This window comes from Benincasa hispida, chromosome 6 (assembly GCF_027475165.1).
Source record: "Benincasa hispida cultivar pf3 chromosome 6, pf3_genome.v1.1, whole genome shotgun sequence".
In the NCBI taxonomy this organism is placed as follows: domain Eukaryota; kingdom Viridiplantae; phylum Streptophyta; class Magnoliopsida; order Cucurbitales; family Cucurbitaceae; genus Benincasa; species Benincasa hispida.
Window position 1 is genome coordinate 52,661,669 of NC_143483.1, and position 23,233 is coordinate 52,684,901.

Sequence of the window (23,233 nt, forward strand, 5' to 3'; positions counted from 1 at the left end):
ATTTCTAAATCCTTTCCTACAATGGTTTTTTATATCTATGTTATACTTTCTCTTAATCCTAACTAAATATGTTTTAAAATTATTTTTGTGATTATTTTATTTTGAATTTTCAAATCTTATATTATATTAATTTTTCTAACTAACTTTTTATACATATATTAGATTTTTTTAATCATAACTAAATCATAGGGTTTTTAATTTTCTTTACAATTATCTTTATTATAATTTTGTTCTAAACGTGAAAGAGTAGAAAAACATCTCATTTTTATTAATTAGTATTATTTTAAAACTTTGAATCATATTACTTTTTATTTTAAAGATTTTGTTCGAAAGAATGGCAAAATAGAAATTCAATCTTTAACCTTAAAATGTCCAATTTTAGTTAGAGTGTAACTAATTCTCCCATATTTTTTTTTAGCATGAATCCTGATTTTCTCTTAAATTATCTCTTACACTTTTCGAATTTTAAAATATCAATGCAATTTTTTTCCAAATATTAGATTTGATGGTATCTTCAACTTTGAATTTTATTTTATCTAGTTTTCCAATTTTCATATTTTTTTATTGGTTTTATTTTTTTTGTTCTCAATCGATGACAAGTCTACTTTTGAGGTTTGACTTGATCGATCAAATCCACCTATACATAGATGGAAGGCTCGAATTAATTGACCATCGACTGAGAGTTCAAGTCACAAAATATTCTTTCCAAAGTGATTCTCATCGAGCCATTGTGAAAAGGTAGATCGGGATCTTAAACCCATCTTGACAAATTCGATCAAGAAAGGATATACCATCGTCGAATATTGTTTGTTTCTATTATGTTCATGAGATATCCACAATTGACATCAACACCACATCATAATTGGATAGTAGTTTCAACTAAATATTTTTAATTGAGATTTTCATTATCCAATCTAAATTGGTCCAATTAATTAGATGAAGTCTTTATCATTCCCGTCCTCACTTTTTAAACTGATATATTGGGTCTAAAACAAGAAAAAGTATTGTTAAAGAATTTTGGATAAGTTCAAGAGCGATTTAGATAATTTGGTTAATTGATTTTCAATTGCAGTGTATTTATTTTTAAATTGATATTTTGGGTCTAAAACAAGAAAAGAGTATTGTTAAAGAATTTTGGATAAGTTCAAGAGCGATTTAGATGGTTTGGTTAATTGATTTTCAATTGCAGTTTTTTTTTTAAAAAAAAAAAAAAGTTTAGTGTATTTGTTGAATGTAGCTTTGAAACCGATTACAATGTATTTGTAGGTCACATAAATATCTCACCGAAAGTGCCAAAAACTTTTGCAGGACCTTTTATGACTACAAAACCCTCATTCGAATTATAGGGCAACTAATTTTTTCCTTTGCATGTTTCTTTTATCGTAAATCTTTATTTTCTCCTAAAATATCTTTCATATTTTAAATTATAAAATCATATTGTTATTTTGTTTCAAATATCAAAACTAAACCATTTTTTCAAATATAATTTTATTTATTTGTTTTGATTTAAATATTTTTCGACTTATTTTATGTTTTTGCATTTTTATTTTTAATTAGTTTGAAAAAAATTATACAATAAAATATCAACCCACAGCGTTCCACGCCCTCTCCCATCTTCTTTTCATGCCAATTGCTTCCTTAGAGTAGTAGAGCAAAGAGTGAAGGCAGACCAAACGCATTTAAAGTAGTAGTGCAGAGGGAATTATGGTTACAATGATAGGTTCATAGATAGTGATTTTATTTACGACAGCACCATTGTTAGGGGTTGAGGTTGACGACGGAACCTGTGTCGGAGGAGTTGAGATAGAAGAATATGAAATTGGAGTGATCACTGGTGGTTCCGAAGGAGCAATAAACAAGACGGTGGAGAAGAAGTTGAAGTCGAAGCCGAAGCTGGTGGTGAAGTTTTGGTGGAAGAAGAATGAGTCACACCCGACGGAGCAAGGGATGAAGACATAATTGAAGTCGAAGATGTCACCACTGTTGCTGAAGGGGCCGATTTCGGAAAGGAAAATGGCGGTGACTTGGTTGGAGAAGAGGTCAGTGCGGTGCTCAGAGCCTGACCAAGAGAGACACCAATGGTCTCTAGATGTTTGTTTTAATTATAGTGTAATTACGACTATTTCTTAATAAGTCAATTGCAATCTCATTTGTATGGTTCAGGGTAGTTTAGAATTTTATACATTCGTTTATTTTTATTTTTAATTCATTTTTCCATTTTTACGAATGAAATGTTTGATTTGCTATTTTTACAAATGAAAAGTTAAAATATGTTATTCCTCCTGATAACCTTAAAAAATGAATCCAACCCAACCCAAATATGTCATGTCATTTTTTCAAATTTTCGTTTCAAAGTAAAATGATCAGTTATTGAATTTAGATTTGCAACTCAATTCATTATATATTTTGAAAAGTTACATTTCATATATTTAAAAAATAAATGTTTCTAGGAATATTTGGATAACAAATAATCGAAAAATAATTACAAATTTAAATAAAATTAAAATAAATATATGTATATGTAATTGTGTTACAAATAAAAAAAAATTAAAATAAGTTTGAGTTGTTCAGTTCGATCCAAATTAACTCTAGTCGTAAATCCAATAATTAACCTAACCCATAATGTCTACACTTATTTCAATCAGTCGAGATCCATAATAAGTTAGTAGCCCAACTAGAATGTACATGTTAAGTTAGGTTGATCATATTCTCTGGGCCTTGAGATTTTTTTAACACCTTTAGGTTTAGTGACTAGACTTATGTAAAACTTGAAAGTTGAGGAATCAAGTAGAGACAAATTTCAAAATTCAAGAACAAGATTTGTAGTTTAACATTTTTTTTAAAGGTTAGATTATATAAAATACCCCTAACTTTGTACTTTGTATCAAGAATACTATTATCGTTAGGTTTTTATGGAAATTGCTAATGTTTTTGTGTATACCTTTGAACTTTCAAAAGTTTTTTTAAAAAATACCCTTGTTCCTTTAAAAAAAAAAACAAAAAAAAAAAACACTCTCATTGTCAATACCGCTTACTTCAATTGGGATATCTATACTATAAAAAAAGAACAATAACAATTGAAGCACCGAGAGTTAAATGTTTTAACAATGTTGTGCGTTAGTAACAGAGTGTATATCAATAGTCAAATACCAAGAGAACTTAGAACTTAGGGGGTGTTTGGCTCACCAACATGACTTGAGTTGGTATAATATACCAACTCATTGTTTGGCCCACCAATTTTAAATGTTGGTGGGGTTGAGTTGGTATATTTTACAAACTCACCCCAACTCTCCTTTTCTTCCAATATTTTGACTGACTTCACCCATTGACCACTGTCACATTTCATGAACTAACTTTGGACTTCGACAACTACCTCCGATGAAAACTCCGACGACTAACTCCAGGCTCCGACGACTAACTCCAGGCTCCGACAACCATCTCCGATGACAACTTCGACGACGGAATCCAGGATCTGACAAACCACCTTCGATGATAGTTCCGACGACTAACTCCGGGTTTCGATAACCTTCGCGCGACCAACTCCAACAACCAATTCCGAGCTCCGGTAACCACCTCCGTTGACTCAACTTTGAAGACCACCTTCGTGCTACCAACTCTGATGACCAATTTCAAGCTCCGACAACTACCTCCGACTTCAAACTCCAATGAAAAACACATTTAATGACCACCTTTGAACGAGCAATTTCAATGACCCACTCGGAGCTTTGACAACCACCTCCGACAACAAACTTCGACAACCAACTCTAATACCACCTTCATGCGATTCACATTCGGGCTCCGACAACCACCTTTGACTACAAATCTCTGACAAAAAACATCTTTGATGATCAATTTCGACGACTACCTTCATCCGACCAACATTGGGATTTCAAAAACACATCCGATGACAAACTTCAACAACCAACTCCAATACCACCTTCAACGACCAACTTTAGGATCCGACAACCACCTCCAACTACAAACTTTAGTGAAAGCATCTTCGACAATCAACTTCGACAACCACCTCCGACTATTATGAGATTGATAATTGTTAAAGTATGTTGTAGGGTTGTTGATTATATTAAAAAAATATTATTTTGTCTACATTAAGTACAATATTTATACGTAAAAAATTGTAAAAATTATTTTTATTTAATTGAATTCACATATCAAATGAGTGTTAAGAATATTTAGACGAAAAGTAATATGTAGTTGAAAAGTATGTAACATATTAAAAAAAAAAAACATAAAATGAGAATTTTTTTCTTGGAATGTTTTCCATCAAGAATTAGTGAAAAATAGAGACTTGTTCTCTGATAATTCTCCAAATTTAAAGGAATTGAAAATGAAATTATTGAAGAAATGTGGTGACATTCCATTGACTGTTAAGATGATGAGAGAGATTTATTTTTTTTTTTTAAAAAAGAACTCATTACATAGTAAAAGTATAGAGCAACAACATGAAGAATAAGAAAAAAAAAAAAGAAGATGATAATGAAATTCATGGAAAAAAAATAGGAATCAAAAGTTTTGACTTCTCTTTGGTTCCTCATTTTATTTAATTATATTTCTACAATAAATGTAATGAGTTAATTGTTGTTCATTGACCAAGAAAGAAAAAAAGAAAGAAAGAAAAGTTTTAACAATTAAAAGTAAAAAAATTGCAATCTATATTTTATTCAAACAAAGATAGGTAAAATTACTGAATAAAAAAGTTACAAAACAAAAATAGTAAAAGTATATTACTTAGAGTTCAAGAAACTGCACCAGATATCCCAGACATATGAACTCATACTCAACCTTACACCCTAAACATAAACATATGAACTCAAGCCAAATAACTCTGCACCCTAAACACAGACATGTAAAATCTACAGATATATAAACTCTACAGACATATGAACTCCAGACATCCTATCTCAACTCAGTGTCCCAAACAGCCTCTTAAATGTTTGACAATTTTGTATTTGGGATATTTTAATTTTAAAATTTTGTGAGATTTTATGTTTAACTTGCTAAAAAAATTAGTGTAAGAATTGGACAAATAAGAGAAAAATGGAAGTATCTATAAGGGAAAAATGTGGTCATTTAAATAATTTGTTTCGAATTTGGTTATTTTCAAACTCATGAAAATTTCTAACAAATTGATTATTGTCTGTAGGTACATTCTTAAAATATTTTATTTTGAAATTTGAGTTATTTTTGCAATGAGGTATTAACAATTTATATTCATAAACTAATATTGAGGGTATTTTTTATTTTTATTTTTTTAATTGAAGGATTTTTTTTATACTTTTGAAAATTCCTGGTATTTTTTAAACAAAATTGATGGATGGATAAAATGCATGTTTTTGGACATTGTTCTTGATACTTTTCTCTAGTAAAAGACATCAATTTAGTGTTATTTCCCCCCTTAAATGGTATTAATTGGATAAATGACTAAGTATGAGTCATTTGGCTAGCTAAAGCGTGTTATGAGTGATTTTGGCTAATTATACGAACTATACAATAAATATTGACTGTTTTGCAGATTTTGTCATTGATGTGCTTGCATCGCCTAAAATGATGTGCCAGCAATGAAGCTTTAATATTATAGAATCATGCCCAATCTTCTGAAGTTGTTATTTCCTCGGTCAATAGTTGTTGGTCAACAATGAAATTACCTGGGAGTCCTTCTAGACGTAAAATTCGACCATTTCTCAACCATTTTGGTCTATATAAAGGAGTGGATGCCTCATTTTTCAACCATTTTCAAAATCCATCAGTTCAAAGGATAGACCTCATCGCTCCACCCAGAAGTTCTTCAAGAACGAGAGTTCCACTTGAGAACCCTAGGTTTAGATCATCTCTACCTTATGAGAATGAGTGTAGAGAAAGGATTCGACCTTGAGAGAGGTGAATCCGACCTAGAGAGTGCTATGAGTGTGAGGTTGATTCAGTGGAGTCTTGTTATGTACATTATCCAACATGACTTTAGTTATATTTTCGCACTTTGTCATTTCCTTTGTTTTTCCTTTGAAACATTGATATTGTAACCATGACTTTTGAATAAATGAAATCCATTCATTCTTTATTAGTTATGAGTTAAATTTCAAAGGGATTTAGTCATGTGGATATCTTAAAATATTATGGCTGATGTTAATGCATCTTTTTCTACTTTGATTTATACATTTACGTTGTTAATTTTAATAACAATGTGTTAAGTAGAATTAACTACTTAACATACTATTGAAGTCTTAATGCTGAGAAGGTTGGGATATAAATTGATTTCATAAAGAAGTACTAGACTATGAGCCTAAAGATAAGACTGCGATGTATGCTTATAGATAAGGTACATCATAGGATAGAGAATTGCATGAAAATGATAAGATTCAGTTAGTTATAGAGATATAGGTCTAACGACTTAGGCTCCTAAAGGAGCTTGATACAAGATTGAATAGGAAATGTTTTCTGTCTATGTTAAGTCATTGTCGATCTAACGCGGTCACATAGCTCAAGGCATAATGCCCTTTTGGTTGAAGCTAGACTTGTTTACTGTTTTTATTCAGCATTCATTTCAACCATCACTTATTTTACTTGGTTACCATCGGTTTCGTTGTTTACATTGCTTAACAACAAACTAAACATATCAAGTCTCATGGGATACAATACCTGAAATGCTCCCAAGTTTTATTACTCATTAATAATGTATACCTACACTAGAACATTCTTGTTTATATTTTTATCACACATACACATTTGGTCAATAAAAAAACACTAACAATCTTTCTTTTAACGGTAAGGGTATTTTTTAACCTTTTTTTTTTTTTTTTGCAAGTTTAAGTGTATTTTTTAAACTTTTTAAAGTTTGGGTTGTTTGACACAAATTACAAAGTTCAAGGGCGTTTTATACAATCTAGCCTTTTAAAAATACACTTTTGATTAAATGGTTGTTTCCGTATATAGCAAATAGGCAAATTATGTATGTTATGATGTATTAATCAGTAATCTATATTGTACAAAAGAGTATAGGGGTTTAAATACAAAGAATATAGACCAGACCAAAAATATGACCTAAAATCTCTTTTTAACAACCTAATTTACACAGTAAACGTCCACATCCTCCCTCAAACTCAAGGTGGCAAGGTAGAAACCAACTTGAGTTTGTTAAGCAACCGATGGAAGCATCCAAATGACAACGCTTTGGTGAAAATATCAGTTGGTTGCTCAATAGTGGTAATATACCATAAAAGAAGAATTTTACTTAGGAGATGATGATGAACAAAGTGGCAGTCATCCTCAATATGTTTGGTACATTCATGAAATACATCATTGTGAGCAATTTGGATGGCACTACAATTGTCATAGTGAAGTATAGTTGCATATTGCTGAGGAACTCTCATATAAACAAGAAGCCAACGAAGCCATAATAAATCTGATGTAGCATCATCCAGAGCGTGGTACTCATATTCAGTACTAGAACAAGAGATAATACGCTGTCTCTTACTCTGCCAAGAAATGAGAGAGTCCCCTAGGTAGAAACATTCATTCGAGGTAGAGCACCTATCAGTAGGATCACCAGCTCAATCAGCATCAAAGTAGCCAGATAATACCAAGGCCGATTGCAAAGAAAACTAAAGGTTGTGCCCTATGGTACCCTTGACATAGCAAAGAATACAGAGGACAATAGTAAAATGAATGGTCAACCATGAACTGACTAACAATATGAACGACATATGCAATGTCTAGATTAGTTACTGTCAGATAAATAAGGCTACTAACAAGTCAATGATAAAGATTGACATCTTAGTGGAATCCCATCAGACGGAGTCAAGCGAACACTGAAATCAAGTAATGCTGGTGTTATGGCAAAGTTAGTGATGCCTGAGTCAGCCAATAGATCAGAGACATATTTTGCTTGAGACAACAAATAACCAACAAAGCTTATTGACATTTCAAGACCAAGAAAGTAACTAAGTAAACCCAAATCTTTCATCTCAAAGTATTCAGTTGAATGATGGTAGAATTGAAAGTCGCAAACTAAGCTTGTAGAGCCTAGTTTAAACCATACAATGCACGACGAAGTAAACACACTTTTTGGGGTGGAAGAGAAATACCTGGCGGTGGTTGCATGTATACTTCCTCATATAAGACCCTATTAAGTAAGGCATTCTTGACATTAGGGTTGGTAATGGGACCGAGGCGGGGCGGGAGAGAGTTCCCCATCCCTGTCCCCGCCATTTGAAGGCGGGACAGGGCGGAGATTCCCTGTCGGGAAAATGGGTCCCCGCAGGGACCCATTCCCCATTTTCCCTTTTGTTTTCCCATGAGAACTCCCCCCTCCCTTCCCCCCCAAAAAAAATCCTATTTGGATTGAGCTTGGACACTTTAATTGGGCTTAGATTGGGTTAAATTAAAAACTAGGCTAAATGTAAAAAGTTAAATACCTAATTGAAGGAACTCGTTTTACAGAGATCTTTGAGCGGAAGCGGAACGTCCAATTTTTTTTTTTTTTATTGAAAACTGAATTTACAATAAACATACAAGATATGCATTCATAAACAAATTACAACATGCTTTTTACAAGGAAAAAAGGATTCAAAAGATATCACCTTAAAAGAACCTTTCTTCATGTATATCCCTTGAACGGTCATGAACCTCGAACTCAGCAACTTCATGATGACCTTCTTCAAGAACTTCACGAACCAAATAAATTAGACACAACCACAGTGAGCCTTTGGTATTCTCAGGGTTAAAACCCAAGAGTGGTGGACTCTGACTATTTTGGTTTGGAGGATTTGTTTGAGTTTGGAGGAGGAAGAAGATTGAAGAAGACAAAATGTTTTTGTGAAAAACTCTATCATATAGACAATCTCCAATTGTGTAGTAGTTTTGTCGTGTGTCTTAGAAGGAAGAAAAGAAACTAATTTCTTTTATTCATTCTTGCCACAAAACCAAATAACCACCAACTAAGGTGGTTGGAGAGAAAAAAATGAATTTATTATTCAAAATAATAAAATAATATAAATAAATATGATAACTAACAACTATGATATTATATTATATTATATAACCACCAACTAAGGTGGTTGGAGAGAAAAATATCATATTATATTTATATTAAACTATATGTTATATCAGATATAACACATAACCTATAGTTTTAATATTGTATCACATACAATATAAACTATAGTTTATTTTCTCTATTTCATGACATTTAATATAAATCATATTTATATTAAATTTAACAATTATGAATCTCATTCATAGAAAATATATTTGAATCTCATTCAAATATTTATTTCCTCCAAATAAACTATAATGTATCAAATACATTATAACAATTATATCATATATAATTGAATCAATATATAATTAAATTCCCTCTTATTAATTTGAGCAATTCAAATTAACCCAAAAACTTATTCTCAACTAAATCCCTTTGAGCTACCACGGGGACCTTATGGACCTATACCTTGAAGCTCCAACGGTACGTGAATAATTAATTAAACTCTTTAATTACATTATCCACCATCTGTTAACTATCGGACACTCCACTAAAAATCGACAGCTGCACTCTTCGCACCATATATATATTTCTTTGTCCATTAGATATAACCAATCAACAGTATGATGACCCTTCACTAATTGCTCGTAAGTACATTTGGGCCAAATTACCGTTTTGCCCTTGTAGTTACATTTAACTTCTTAAGTACCACTGATCCCTCTAATGAACAATAGATCATAGTCCCACTATGATTAAACCCCTATCGGGCCAGGAGATGGTGTGGTGCCACATTGTTCAAGACTCGGAATCAGCCCTTAAGGGAGCAATTTATCTACTTACCCTTGCTTCAGGGAAGGAGTGAATTTCATCTTGTGTAGATGAGTTCCTAGTTCCTTAATCAGATGAATCCCCAAAATGGTAGGCTTGTTGAGTCGGCGATCTGGCCACTCTCACCTATACAAATCAAAGGACCGTCTTCATAGGCAGGAGTTCACAACTCACTCAAGATTAAGGTCATGTTGCCTATGGCCATCTTGTGAAATGAAAGTGTCTGTTATGAACGGTGTTATATAATGAGACTAAATATTTTGTGGTTCGGTCTTATACAAACTCCTTTGTATAGAATATCCCCGCTTGCATGTCTAATACATGAATGATTAGGATCAGATCATTTGTAGCACTTTACAACAATTGTAACACCTACAAAGCGGGCCATACTCGTAGTGTCACCAGGATAAGGTACTCACCTTATCCATATACTACAGACCATTTAGGTTATCATTTAAACATGCACCTGTATGTCTTCATATACATGTTTAAGTTACAATGATAACCTTGGATGTTAGCTTATTGGTTTGTGGTTAATGCAACTAAAATATCACATATTTTATAGACAAGGTGAATAAATATCATATATCATTAATCACATAAGAGTTTGTTCATACAGAGTTTACAAACTATAAGACTCTACGAGATTTAGAGCATCAACCCCAATTTACGCCTTATCCCCGATTTGACCCTATCCGCGGTCATGTTGAGGATTCCTCACCCCGATCGAGGTGGAGCCCCACGAAAAATTTTGCCAACCCTACTTGATATCTATTTGAAGGAGAGGCCACTGCTTGACAGCAACAACTGCTAAGAGACTCCGAACAGATGTCATCTCTGCCATAGGAGAAACCGTCTCTTCATAGTCGATGCCATACTCTTGAGAATATCCTTTCACCACAAGTCGAGTCTTATATTGTTTGATAGAACCATCAGAGTGAGTCTTGATCTTGTAGACCCACTTGCAACCAATGGGTCTTTTACCATGGGGCATATCAACATAGTTTTATGTGTGCATCTTTTCTAAAGCTTGGAGTTCTTCATTCATTGTTTGCTGCCACAAAGGGTTAGTACTTGCCTTATAAAAGGCAGGTTCAATCAAGGAAACGATAAAGGAAAAACAATGAAAATCTTGAAGATGAATGAGAGGTGCCCTTACCTGAGTGGATGACCGAATAAGAGAAGCAAACAGGTTCAGGTTCAACAGTTGAGACATAAGTTGATCGGGATTGGCAGAGACTGGTCCAGATTGCTCAAGCTCAGTATCATGAACGGACTCAGATGAAGGAAAAAGATCGATAGAAACATTAGTCAGAAAGGGACGGAAACTTGAGAGAGAAGAATGAAAGGATGAGAGGTTAGAGAACATAGTATGTGTTGGGGTTGATGGCCTAAATCTCGTGGTCTTGTAGTTTGTAATTGTATTTGAACAAACTTTTATTTATCTAATAAAATAAGAGGTATTTTATTTGACATTTAATTGTATTAACCCAAAAACCAATAAACTAAGATCCAAGGTTACCTGCTGTAACTTAAACATGTATGTTGAGACATACAGGTGGATCATGTCTAAGTGATAATCAAAACGGTCAGTAATAAATGGATAAGGTTGGGTACCTTATCTTGGTGACATTACGAATACGGTCTGCTTTGTAGTTGTTACAATTTTTGTAAAGTGCTACAAATGATTAGATATTGATCACTCATGTGGAAACACGTGAGTCGGGAATCCTATACAAAGAGTTTGTATAAGACCGGACTACAAACTGAACAGTCTCTCTTTATACACCGCTGCTAGAAAGGACTTACATTTTACCAGGATGACCATAGGTGACTTGACTTGAATCCTGAGTGAATTGTGAACTCTTGCCTATGATGGTGATCTTTTTATTTGTACGGGTGAGAGTGGCTAGATTCGCCGACTTAATAAGCCAGCCATTTTGAGGATTCATCTAATTGGGGAATTGGGAACGCAGCTACACGAGAAGAAATTCACTTATTCCCTTCTGTTAGGGTAAGTAAAGAAATTGTTCCCTTAATGATTGACTCCAAGGCTTGAAAAATATGGCGACACACCCTTTCCTGGCCCGGGAGGGGTTTGGTTATAGTTGGACTATAATTAATTGTTCATTAGAGGGATCGATGGTGCTTAAGGAGTTAGATATAACTATGGGGACAAAATGGTAATTTTAACCCAACTGTACTTACGAACAACTTGTGAAGGGTCAATGCATTGTTGATTAGTTACATCCAATGGACACAAAAATATATCTATAGTGTGAAGAGTGCAGTTGTCGGTCTTTAGTGGAGTGACGGGCAATTAATGAAAATTGATTAATTTAATTAAAAAGTTTAATTAGTTAATCATATATCATTGGAGTTTCAATCTATAGGTTCATAAAGTCTCCTTGTTAGCTCCATAGGGGTTCATGAGAATCAAATTAATTTTGGATTAATTTGAATGATTCGAATTAATTAAAGATAATTAATTATATATGATATAATTAATACATTATATATGATATATTATAATATAAAGTTTTATTTGAGATAAATAAATATTTGAATATGATTCAACTATTAATTTTATGAATGTGATTCACATAAAAACTATAGGTTAAAATTAATATGAATGTAATCCATATTAATATTATAAGTTATGTAGAGAATAATAAACTATAGGTAGAGGTGAGCACGAACACCTGAAAAATCGATCAGAATGATCAAAATCGGTTGAACCAAACGTCAGAAGTCGATTTTTTTTGTTAGACCAGTCAGGGTCGATTTTTTCAAAACATTGAAGAAAATTGACCAACACTGATCAAAGATGGCTCCGAACACGATCGCTGTCGTCCGATTTTTTAAATGTAGTTTACTTAAATATAGCCCTTACCCCTCAGCCCAACCCACTACCCATGAGCCTATAGGCCACAATCCACTAATCTCCTAGTCTAGCTCTCACCTCTCAGCCTGCCTCACAACCTTGCCTCACGTCACACATTTCACAATTCACATCTCATGAACAAGAAAAAGGAAAACGAAACAACAAGATTCTTCATTCTTTAAACTCATGGCATAGGCACGCGACACTCGGTAGAGAAAACAGACGAATGGCCATATTACAAGTTTACAACTAATGACCAAACATGAACCTTTTTTCATCTTCGCACTTGAAGCTTGAAGCTTTTTCATCTTTCAAACTACCCATTAGTTTTTTTCATCTTTCAAACTTGAAGCTTCATTATTTTTCAATTTTGGTTTGCTTTGAAGTGAAAGTTTATATTATTATATATTTATGTGATAAATATGGAAGTGGAAAAAGAAAAAGCTATGAATACAATGGAAAAGATAGATGAGGCTACCGTTAAAGTTGATGAACATGAAGAAGAAGTCATTTAGAAACCAACAAAAAGGCACAAGATTGTGAAAAAAATCCATAGTTTGGGAATATTTTGAGCGATTGAAAGGTGATCCTAATGACCCTTATACTAGTTGTAAATATTGTGGAGCTACTTATGCATGTCATAAGTGTAATGGTACCGGGACGATGAAAAATCAATTGGATAATTGTAAAAAATACCCTTACTAAAGAAAGAGAGATCCAACTCAAAAGACTTTAGCTTTCAAACCAAAAGAAGAAAGGGTTGAGGATGGTCATTCACAACTTGCATACGAGGAATTTAATTTACAAAGTTGTCGTGAAGCTTTGGCTAAAATGTTAATTCTAGAGGAATTACCTTTCAAGTTTGTCGAAAGTAAGGGTTTTAAGAATTTTGTTAGTACATTAACATGTTCCCAAGATTCTAAGTTTGTTGTTCCATCACGATTTACCATGGCTGAGGATATTTTGAAGATGTATGTTAATGAAAAACAAAAATTGAAGAACATGTTTGCTAAAATGAAATATAAAGTTTGCCTCACAATTGCACAATTTGTTGATTGTGATTGTAAATTCATAAAATAATTATTAGATTTAGTATTATTGGAAACCATGGAAGGGACACCATTGGGAGGAATATTGAAAAGGTTTTAAAAGATTGGGTCATTAAGAAGGTCATGACTTTAACCGTAGATAATGCCAGTTCAAATGATATTGTTATTGCTTATATGACTATGATGTTCAGTAAGGGGTTGATATGTAATGGTGAATATTTGCATGTTAGATTTTCTGCAAACATAATAAATCTTATTGTATGTGATGTTTTGAAGGAACGTAATGAAAGCATTAGTAGAATTTGAAATGTTGTTAGGTATGTAAGATCTTCTCCTTCACATATGATGAAGTTTAAAAAGTGTGTTGAAAATGAAAGGATGTCTTGCAATGGTGCTGTTGTTGGGGTTGATGCCCTAAAGTCTCGTGTCCTGTAGTTTGTAAACAGTATATACGAATACTTGTGATGTTAATATATGATATTTACTTCACATCTTGTATTTTGCTCAGTTATTTATTTTATTTGCTTTACCACAAACCAATAAACATAAAATCTCTGGTTATCTGTATGCGACTCAAGCATGTATGTGGTGACATACAAGTGGATCATGTCTTGAGTGATAACCAAAATGGTATGTAGTAAATGGATAAAGGAGGGAAACCTTATCTTGGTAATGCTACGGACGCGGCCTGCTTTGTGGAATGGTCACAAGTGTTGTGACTTGTCATAGATGGTTTGATTCTGATCATTAGTGTTAGGGACATGTGAGCGGGGGCGTCCTATACAAAGAGTTTGTATAAGACTTGACCACGAAGTGCTAATGTCTCGTTATATAACACCGTTCATGGCAGAGACTTCACTTCACTAGGATGACCATAGGTAACATGACCTCCATCCTGAGTGAGTTGGGAATTCCTGCCATTGAGGGTGGTTCTTTGAATTGTATGGGTGCAAGTGGCCAGGTCGTCGATTCAAACCTACCATTTTGGGGATTCGTCTGATTTAAGAGTTGGGAACTCAACTACACAAGATGGAATTCAATCCTTCCCCGAGGCAGGGGTAAGTAGATAGATGGCTCCCTTAAGGGCTGATTCCGGGGCTTGAATGATGTGGCGCCACACACCTTCTCTTGGCCCGAGAGGTGTTCACACATAGTTGGACTATGCTGTATTGTTCATCAGAGGAATCAATGGTACTTAAGGAGTGAGATGTAACTACAAGAGCAAAACGGTAAATTGGCCCAAGTGTACTTACGAGCATCTGTGAAGGGTCATCGTACTCATGATTGATTATATTCTATGGACACATAAATATATCTGTGGTAAGAAGAGTTCAACTGTTGGTCTTTAGTGGAATCACTGATAATTAATGGATGGTGGATCTCGTGGCTAAAGAGTTTAGTCAGCTATTCACGTACCGTTAGAGCTTTGAGTCACAGGTCCATTAGGTCATCTGAGTAGCTTGGATAAAGTCGAGAACCAGTGTTTGGGTTAATTTGAAATGTTCAAATTGACAAGAGGAAGTTCAATTATATATGATATAATTGGACTGGGTAATTATATATGATATAATTGGCTAAATATATGAGATACATTATTTTGGAGGAAATTAGATACAAATATGATTTATATCAAGTAGAGGAGAAAATAATATAGTAGATATATGATATCAAGCTATAGGATATAAATATAATATGATTATATTTATTAATTAAATTAATTGATTAATTATTTGATAATTAACGGATTTATCCACGTTCGGACGTGGGAAGTGGGGTTGCGATGGTTATGGTAATCGACAGATTAAAACATTGAAAATCGTTTTCATTTTACTCATACGTGCATTTGTATTATCGCGCGCCCAAAAGAATCCGTGAAAGCGATCGCGAGAGCCTATACGATAGAGTCTCGCCCGTCTAAATGATCGTCTACCTCACGTGTTCTCTAAACGATCGTATACATTTTTCCTAAATGATCGTTCAGTCTTTCCTACACGATCGTGTAGCTTTACTATACGATAAGCATTTCTGCTATACAAAGCAGAGTTTCATCTCCCACTTGCTTATCGTCTACACGACGCATTCTCCTCCATCCTCTACCAAACTCACCAAAGCCCACTCTTTGGATTTTTTACGTCGAGGATACCCAGGTTTCTCTTGTGGTGGTGTCGTCCCTGTTGCATTGTTCGTGTATGTTCTGATTATGCTGTTGCAGTCGACATACTTGTCGGGTGCTGGTAGATCGGTGGGAGTTTTTCCGCTGCTTAGGGTTCAGACGTTCGAAAAGTATCTTCATCTGGTATGAACCCTTTCCTTTCTAATTATTGTATTCTGAGCATGCCAATAATGAGTTTTATATGTATAACTGTATGTGTTGAATGTACGTCGTTTATGTTTCGGTCACTGTGAAATCGGATCGATCTAAACCCGCTCATGGAACTTTCGGTATGAGATCTTTCAGCTGTGTGTCTTGATGTTCCCACTAGATGGAACTCCACGTATTTGATGCTTGAGGCAGCTACAAAGTTTGCAATAGGTTAGAGCATGATGATGATTCTTATAGAAATGATTCACCACCCATTAAAAATTATTAGGCAAATGCTAGGATGTTGCTTAGATTTTTTTAAAGTTTTTTATAATGTCAAATTAGAACTTTCAGGATCTTTGTTTACAACTTCAAATTTGGCTTTGCATGGGATATGTAGAATTCAGAATTGCATACAATTGAATGCTATAGTGGAATTAAAATGCTTTATACTATGGCTAATAATATGAAGGCTTAATTTGACAAGCATTGGGGGAATAGTGAGAAGAAAAGCAAATTTCTCTTGTGTATTGTTGTGGTGCTTGATCCTCGTTATAAGATGAAGTGCTTAACATATTGTTGGAATGACCTTTTTGGACCAGAGATTGCTAAAACAGAGACTAGGAATGTGGAGAATGTTTTGAGACGTATTTTCCATGAGTACAACAATGGATTTGGTAGTGGTAGATGTTATAGTGGCAGTGCTAGTGTTGGTGCCAGTGCTTATGTAAGTGTTAGTAATTATGAATCCACTAATGATCCTCATATTCGTGGTCATAGTTTTCCAAATGTTTTGGAAACAATTATGGATATGGATGTGGAAGATGAAATGGAAGTGCAGTGGATCCAGATTATGGCTACACAAATGTGTTTCAAATCACTAAGACCATGGGAGTCAGGGATTGATGTATACTTATTGGATTCTCTTGAAAATAGTAAACATGATAGTACTTTTGACATACTTCATTGGTGGAAGCAAAATGAGGGTTTGTGTTTTTTAGTCGTATTAGTAGAGATACTTGAGCGATTTCAGTATCTACTGTAGCATCTGAGTCTGCTTTTACTATAAGAGGATGAGTGGTTAATTCAAATCGTTGTTTATGTTGGGTTTTATGTCCTAAAACTCGCAGTTTATAAAAGTTAAGCATATTCTATATCAATAAAAGATGTTATTCAACATTTCTTCAATAAAGGTATCGAATCTATTAATTGCATTCATAAAGTCTAAATCCAACAAACCAATATCCATGGATATTATATGAATACTTGAACTTTATGTAGAGACATAAAGATGGATCAAGTTCAAGTAAATAGCCAAAACGGTCTATAGTACATGATTAAGGTTGGGTACTTTATTCTGGTAACACTATTGGATGCGGCATACTCTGTAGCTGTTACAAGTTGTTGTAAAGATACTACAAACGAACTGCTCGATATATAAAGTAATATTAACGTCTTAACTACTAAATTATTAGGGAAGTTAGAGTGAATAACCAAAAATCTTGATGCCAAACTACAAAATAACCTAAAATATAAATGTTTGGTTTTTTAACTAAACTAACATCGGTGTGACGTTGAAATTACATTGTATTTGCCAAATTTGTCCCTGCAATTTTACAATATTTGTTGATATTGCCCCTATGGTTGTAGTCTGACCATTATTCGATTCACGCCTAATTTAGTCTGGATTATCTCTTAATTCACGCTTTTTTTTTTTACTTCAATTATAATTTTATCAATTAAAATTCTAAATTTTTATAATTTGGACTCTCTATGAAGATTTTATTTAAAATTTATTATACATTAAACCTAACCATCCTCTATGTTAATAGGACATTTCAAGAAATTTACACAGGCATGCATGATAGCATTTATTAAACTCAATGTGAATCAACTCCAAAGTTAAAAAGAGGTATTTTGTTCAATTTTCTTTTTGTATAATTAAACCATTATACATAGAGGCTAAAATTTCATTCTAGTCTCCATACTTTGGATTGTGTTCCACTTTAATATAGGAAATTTCAAATATTTAATTTTAATCTACCAATAAATCTTAAATTTATGGATAATTGCAATGAGTAGCATTTTAGGGATAACAACGATATAACAACATTTTTTTTTTAAAAAAAGATGCAAATATAGCAAAATCTATCAGTGATATAGTCCATCACTGATAGGCTCCTACCAAAGATATGGTTTATGAATGATATACCATCTAAATTTTTTCATATTTTTATTTTTTTTTAACATTATGATATATTTGCTGGTACTTTAGACCTAAATTGTTATATTTGCAACTATCTGTCTTTTATTCCCCAAAAGTTATTTTTCTCTAGATTTATTAAATAATAGTAATAACTTCAAGCAAGAAGATATCATACATGTGTGAATATATTTCTAAAAAGAAAATACATGGTGTAATCTGGACTGCATTTGATAAATTAATATCTATCAATTTTGTAAAAAAAGTGATATTTTTTTATTTTTTTTTATTTATTATTATTTTTTTTTTGTAGGAATAGAAAATGAGAGTATGGAACTCAATGCACTATTAAATATTACTCTTTCTAAAATTTACAGTGAAAATGATAATAGATAATAGAAATTTGAAAAACATCACTAATAAATTAGGAGTAAGAACTAAATTTGAAATTTATTAAAAATATAGAAACTAATATTAGACCTTTGAAAGTAGAAAATAGACCTATTTTCAAACATAGGACCCAAATAAGAATTTATCCAAAATTATATCAATACTTTCTCAAAAATAAAATAAAACAACAAATTTCCGGCATTTTGTTTACACTCCACGTGTTTTAGAGAGAGGTGGGAAGAGAGAGAAACTCGAAACAGAACAAGATTACAGAGAAGACAACGATGGAAGAAGATGAACCAGGGAAGTCTTTTCCTTTCTCCTTACTTTCTTTCTTTCTTTCTTTCTCATATTTAATGTCAAAACACAAATCAAAAAAAAGAAAAAAAAGAAAAAAAGAAAAAAACCCCTTTATCTCGAACAGAAAATTTCTTTCAGAATCCAAAAATAGCAAAATTCTGTTTTCATTGTCTGTTAGAAATGAATGGTGGAAGAAGCAATCTTAAAACAACCTTGTAGCTTGAAGCCTCCTTCAACCCAAGAATCTCTCTTATACCATTAAAGCACCTTCTCCATTGTTGATTAGAGATGGTTTAGGCTATGATTCCTAAAGACAAAACCTAAAGTAGCCAACCCATTGGCCATTATTTTCCTCTGGCGTGCAGGAAAACAGGGCTTTCCTCCATTTTTCATCCCCTTCTTTTCTTTTCTTTCTTCCACTTTTTTCCTTGCTCTGTTTTTTCTCCTTTTTTCTTTTTCCTGTACGCCAAACAGAGTAATACCCACATGAATGCCAATACCCATGTGATGTTATCTCTTTTCTTCGTCTTGTTAGAACTTTTCAATGGCGTTTATTCTGCCTCTGTTCTTGCTCCACCTCCAGATCCGCCATTGTTGTTGCGTTGTGGTTCTAACGATGAAGCTACTGATGATAATGGCCGAAAATGGACCTCTGATTCTAAATTCCTCGACCCCAAAAATACCTTAGCTGCACCGGCTGGATTTCAAGATCCATCCATGACTTCCCAGGTTCCGTATATGGAAGCTAGAGTTTTCACCGCCGTGACGGCGTATAAATTCCCGATCAAACCCGGTAATCGTTACTGGCTACGACTCCATTTTTACCCTTCCACTTACGGACCTCATGATTCTGCAAATTCTTATTTCACCGTCGCGGCAAATGATTTGATCCTTGTGAAGAATTTCAGTGTTTACTTGACTTGTCAGGCCTTCACTCAGGCCTACATTGTTCGAGAATTTACACTGGCAGCTTCGGAATCGGAATCTTTGAATTTGACTTTCACCCCTGTTTCTGGATTTGCTTTTGTGAATGGGATTGAATTGATTCAAATGCCGGAAATCTTTGGGGAGGCTATAATGGTGGGAGCAAGGGAGCAAACTATGGATGTTACGGCATCTAATATGCAGACGATGGTGAGATTGAACGTCGGCGGGAGTTACATTTCTCCGGCGAACGATTCGGGGCTGAGTAGAGCTTGGTATGGTGATTATCCTTATCTTTTTGGTGCTTCTGAGGGTGTTGTGATTGAAGCTTCTAAGAGGTTGATGATTGATTATAAAGATATGCCAAAGTATATTGGTCCTGTGGAACTTTACAGGACATTGAGATCAATGGGGTCATCTAAGGATGTGAATGCTAATTACAATTTGACATGGTTGTTTCCTAATATTGATCCTGGCTTTATGTATCTTGTGAGGTTGCATTTTTGTGATGTGTCTTTGAGTAGGCCAAATCAGGTAGTTTTTGATGTGTTCATCAACAATCAAACTGCGGACGCTAACGGGATTGATGTGATAGCTTGGGCAGGCGCTCGAGGGGTTCCAAAATTCAGGGATTATGTTGTCTTTACGAATGAAGCACCAACAATGCAGCAGATTTGGCTGGCAATGCATCCTAAGATGTCGGAGGCACCCGAATTTGCGGATGCTATGTTGAATGGGGTTGAGATATTCAAGCTTGAATCCGGGAAGAACTTGGCAGGGAAGAATCCTCAACCGTCGGCCTTTAGGATGAAAGTTGAGACTGAAACAGAGAGAAGTTTTGAAGCAAATGGCAACAAAGCTGAAGTGATTGGTGGGGCTGCAGGGGGTGCTGCAGCTTTTGTTGTGGTGGCACTTTGCTTTGCAGTGTACCAAAGGAAGAATCGAATGCCAGGGACTGATTCACACACAACTAGCTGGTTACCAATCTATGGGAATTCACATTCGAGTGGGAGCAAATTGACGGTGTCTGGGAAGAGTACGGCGAGTAATTTGGCTCAAGGTTTGGCTCGACATTTCTCGCTTCCTGAGATTTTACATGCTACGAAGAACTTTAGCGAATCTAACGTGATTGGAGTTGGAGGATTTGGGAAGGTGTACAAGGGAGTGATTGATGGAGGGACGAAAGTTGCTATTAAAAGGTCGAACCCATCATCAGAACAAGGAGTTCACGAGTTCCTTACGGAAATCGATTTGCTTTCGAAGCTGAGGCACAAACATTTGGTGTCCTTGATTGGTTTTTGTGATGAAGAGAATGAGATGTGTTTGATTTATGATTACATGGGTTTGGGAACTCTGAGGGAACATCTGTATAAGACCAACAACAAAACTCGTCTCTCATGGAAGCAAAGGCTGGAGATTTGTATTGGAGCAGCTAGGGGACTTCATTATCTTCACACAGGAGCACAGTACACCATCATTCATAGAGATGTTAAAACTACCAACATTCTCTTGGATGAAAACTGGGTTGCAAAGGTTTCTGATTTTGGGCTCTCGAAAACTGGTCCGAACATGGCTAATGGTCATGTTAGCACCGTAGTTAAGGGCAGCTTTGGTTACTTAGATCCGGAGTACTTCCGAAGACAACAACTGACTGAAAAATCTGATGTCTACTCATTTGGAGTTGTTCTATTTGAAGTGTTGTGTGCAAGGCCTGCTCTAAATCCAAGCCTGCCAAAGGAACAGGTCAGTCTTGCAGATTGGGCGTTGCATTGCAAACGGAAAGGATTTCTCGAGGATCTCATTGACCCCCACCTCAAAGGGAAAATCACCCCTGAAAGCTTGAAGAAGTTTGCAGATGCCGCTGAGAAATGCCTAGATGACCATGGAGCCGAGCGACCATCTATGGGCGATGTGTTATGGAACCTTGAATTTGCTCTCCAACTTCAGGAAAGTGCCGATGGTGGTTCGAGTCATAGCTCGAGGATATATGAGGAAGATAGCCAGAGAAGCCAAGACATGGCTGCACATTACAACAACCTCAGCCTTGGAAGTGAGCAAGAATTACTTCAATTTGACGAACAAAACAGTACTGCAGTCTTCTCTCAACTTGTCCATCCGACAGGCCGATAATGCGCGGAAACCTCTTCGACATGGTTCCTGCTCCCCTGAATAGGGGGCCTAACCAGTGAACAAAAGAAAAAAAAAAAGCCTTGGCCAAGCATGTTGAACCATTGCTATTTTGTCAAACTTCAGGGAGTGTTGTTGTATTTATGTTGGTATTAGTTATTGGGTCTTTCTGATTGTTTTTATTGGACAGTATATGCATTGCAATTTGTACTTTACACACAACAAACTTGATCAGAGTCAAGTTCAACCTGCTGCCTATTCCTTATGATAAAGTTATATTTATAGTACATTTTAGCTCTTTGCAAAGTACAATTAATATGCATATACTATCTTTTAGGAAATATCTTCAGATGATCATGTTAGTTTTTTTTCCCCATTCCAATTTTCGTCTCTCTTAAATGGGGTTTTCTTTCTGAATCAGAGTCGATGCTTATCAGTCTTCTAGTGCTATTCTTTCTGCATATGATTTTGTAAGGTTACAGGAATAAGTACTTATGGCCAAATGAAGTTCTAAATACATAGATTCAAAGTTGTCAAGGCTTTCTACTCAGTCAAATAATTGTTCCGTTTTCTACTCTAATTTAGTAGTATTAAGACAGTAACAAATAGAACTCAGGGAACTTTTGATCTCTCAATTGAAATGTAAACTAGGAGTGCAATAAAAAACTAAAAAAAACAAAACCAATCCAAATCGATCCACTGGTTTGGTTTAGTTTTTTAGTATAAAATTGGACATATTAGTTGTATTTGGAGAGAATCGGAAAATATTGGTTTTGATCGGATTTTGGCTAATGATCATATATATTTATTGTTTAGAAAAAGGACCAATTATTATGGAGTTTGTATGTTTTCTTAATTAAGAAAGTGCCAAAAGAAAAAAAAAATGTCCAAGTTCAATCTATAAGAAAAGAAATGGACCCAATAATTATAATTTAAAATTGGCAAAAAAGACTAATTTAAAATAAATTTGGAAAAAAAAGAAGAAGAAGATGTCAAAAACAAAGAAGCAAACCAATAATAAATCGAATAAAAAAAAAACATGTCCATTGGTTTTGTTCTTTATTAGACATTGGTTTGAATAACTTCTTTATAAAACTGATTGGTTTGATTTGGTTTTTGGTTGGCCCCGAAACTGACAAAACCAAATTGACTATCATCCCTATAGTAAATGGTCCATGGTAACAGAGGGGGGATTTTGAAATTGGTTGATACAATAAAAGTAAATTGCACGAAAAAT

General features: G+C 34.3%; 1 protein-coding gene across 1 annotated transcript; it reads left to right on the plus strand.

Moving 5' to 3' along the window:
- Positions 1-18,860: 18,860 nt before the first annotated feature.
- Positions 18,861-22,283, plus strand: ANX1 (Malectin/receptor-like protein kinase family protein). Its single transcript, XM_039035140.2, has one exon. The coding sequence runs from the start codon at positions 19,432-19,434 to the stop codon at positions 21,997-21,999; it is 2,568 nt and encodes an 855-aa protein (XP_038891068.1). The 5' UTR covers positions 18,861-19,431; the 3' UTR covers positions 22,000-22,283.
- Positions 22,284-23,233: the final 950 nt, after the last annotated feature.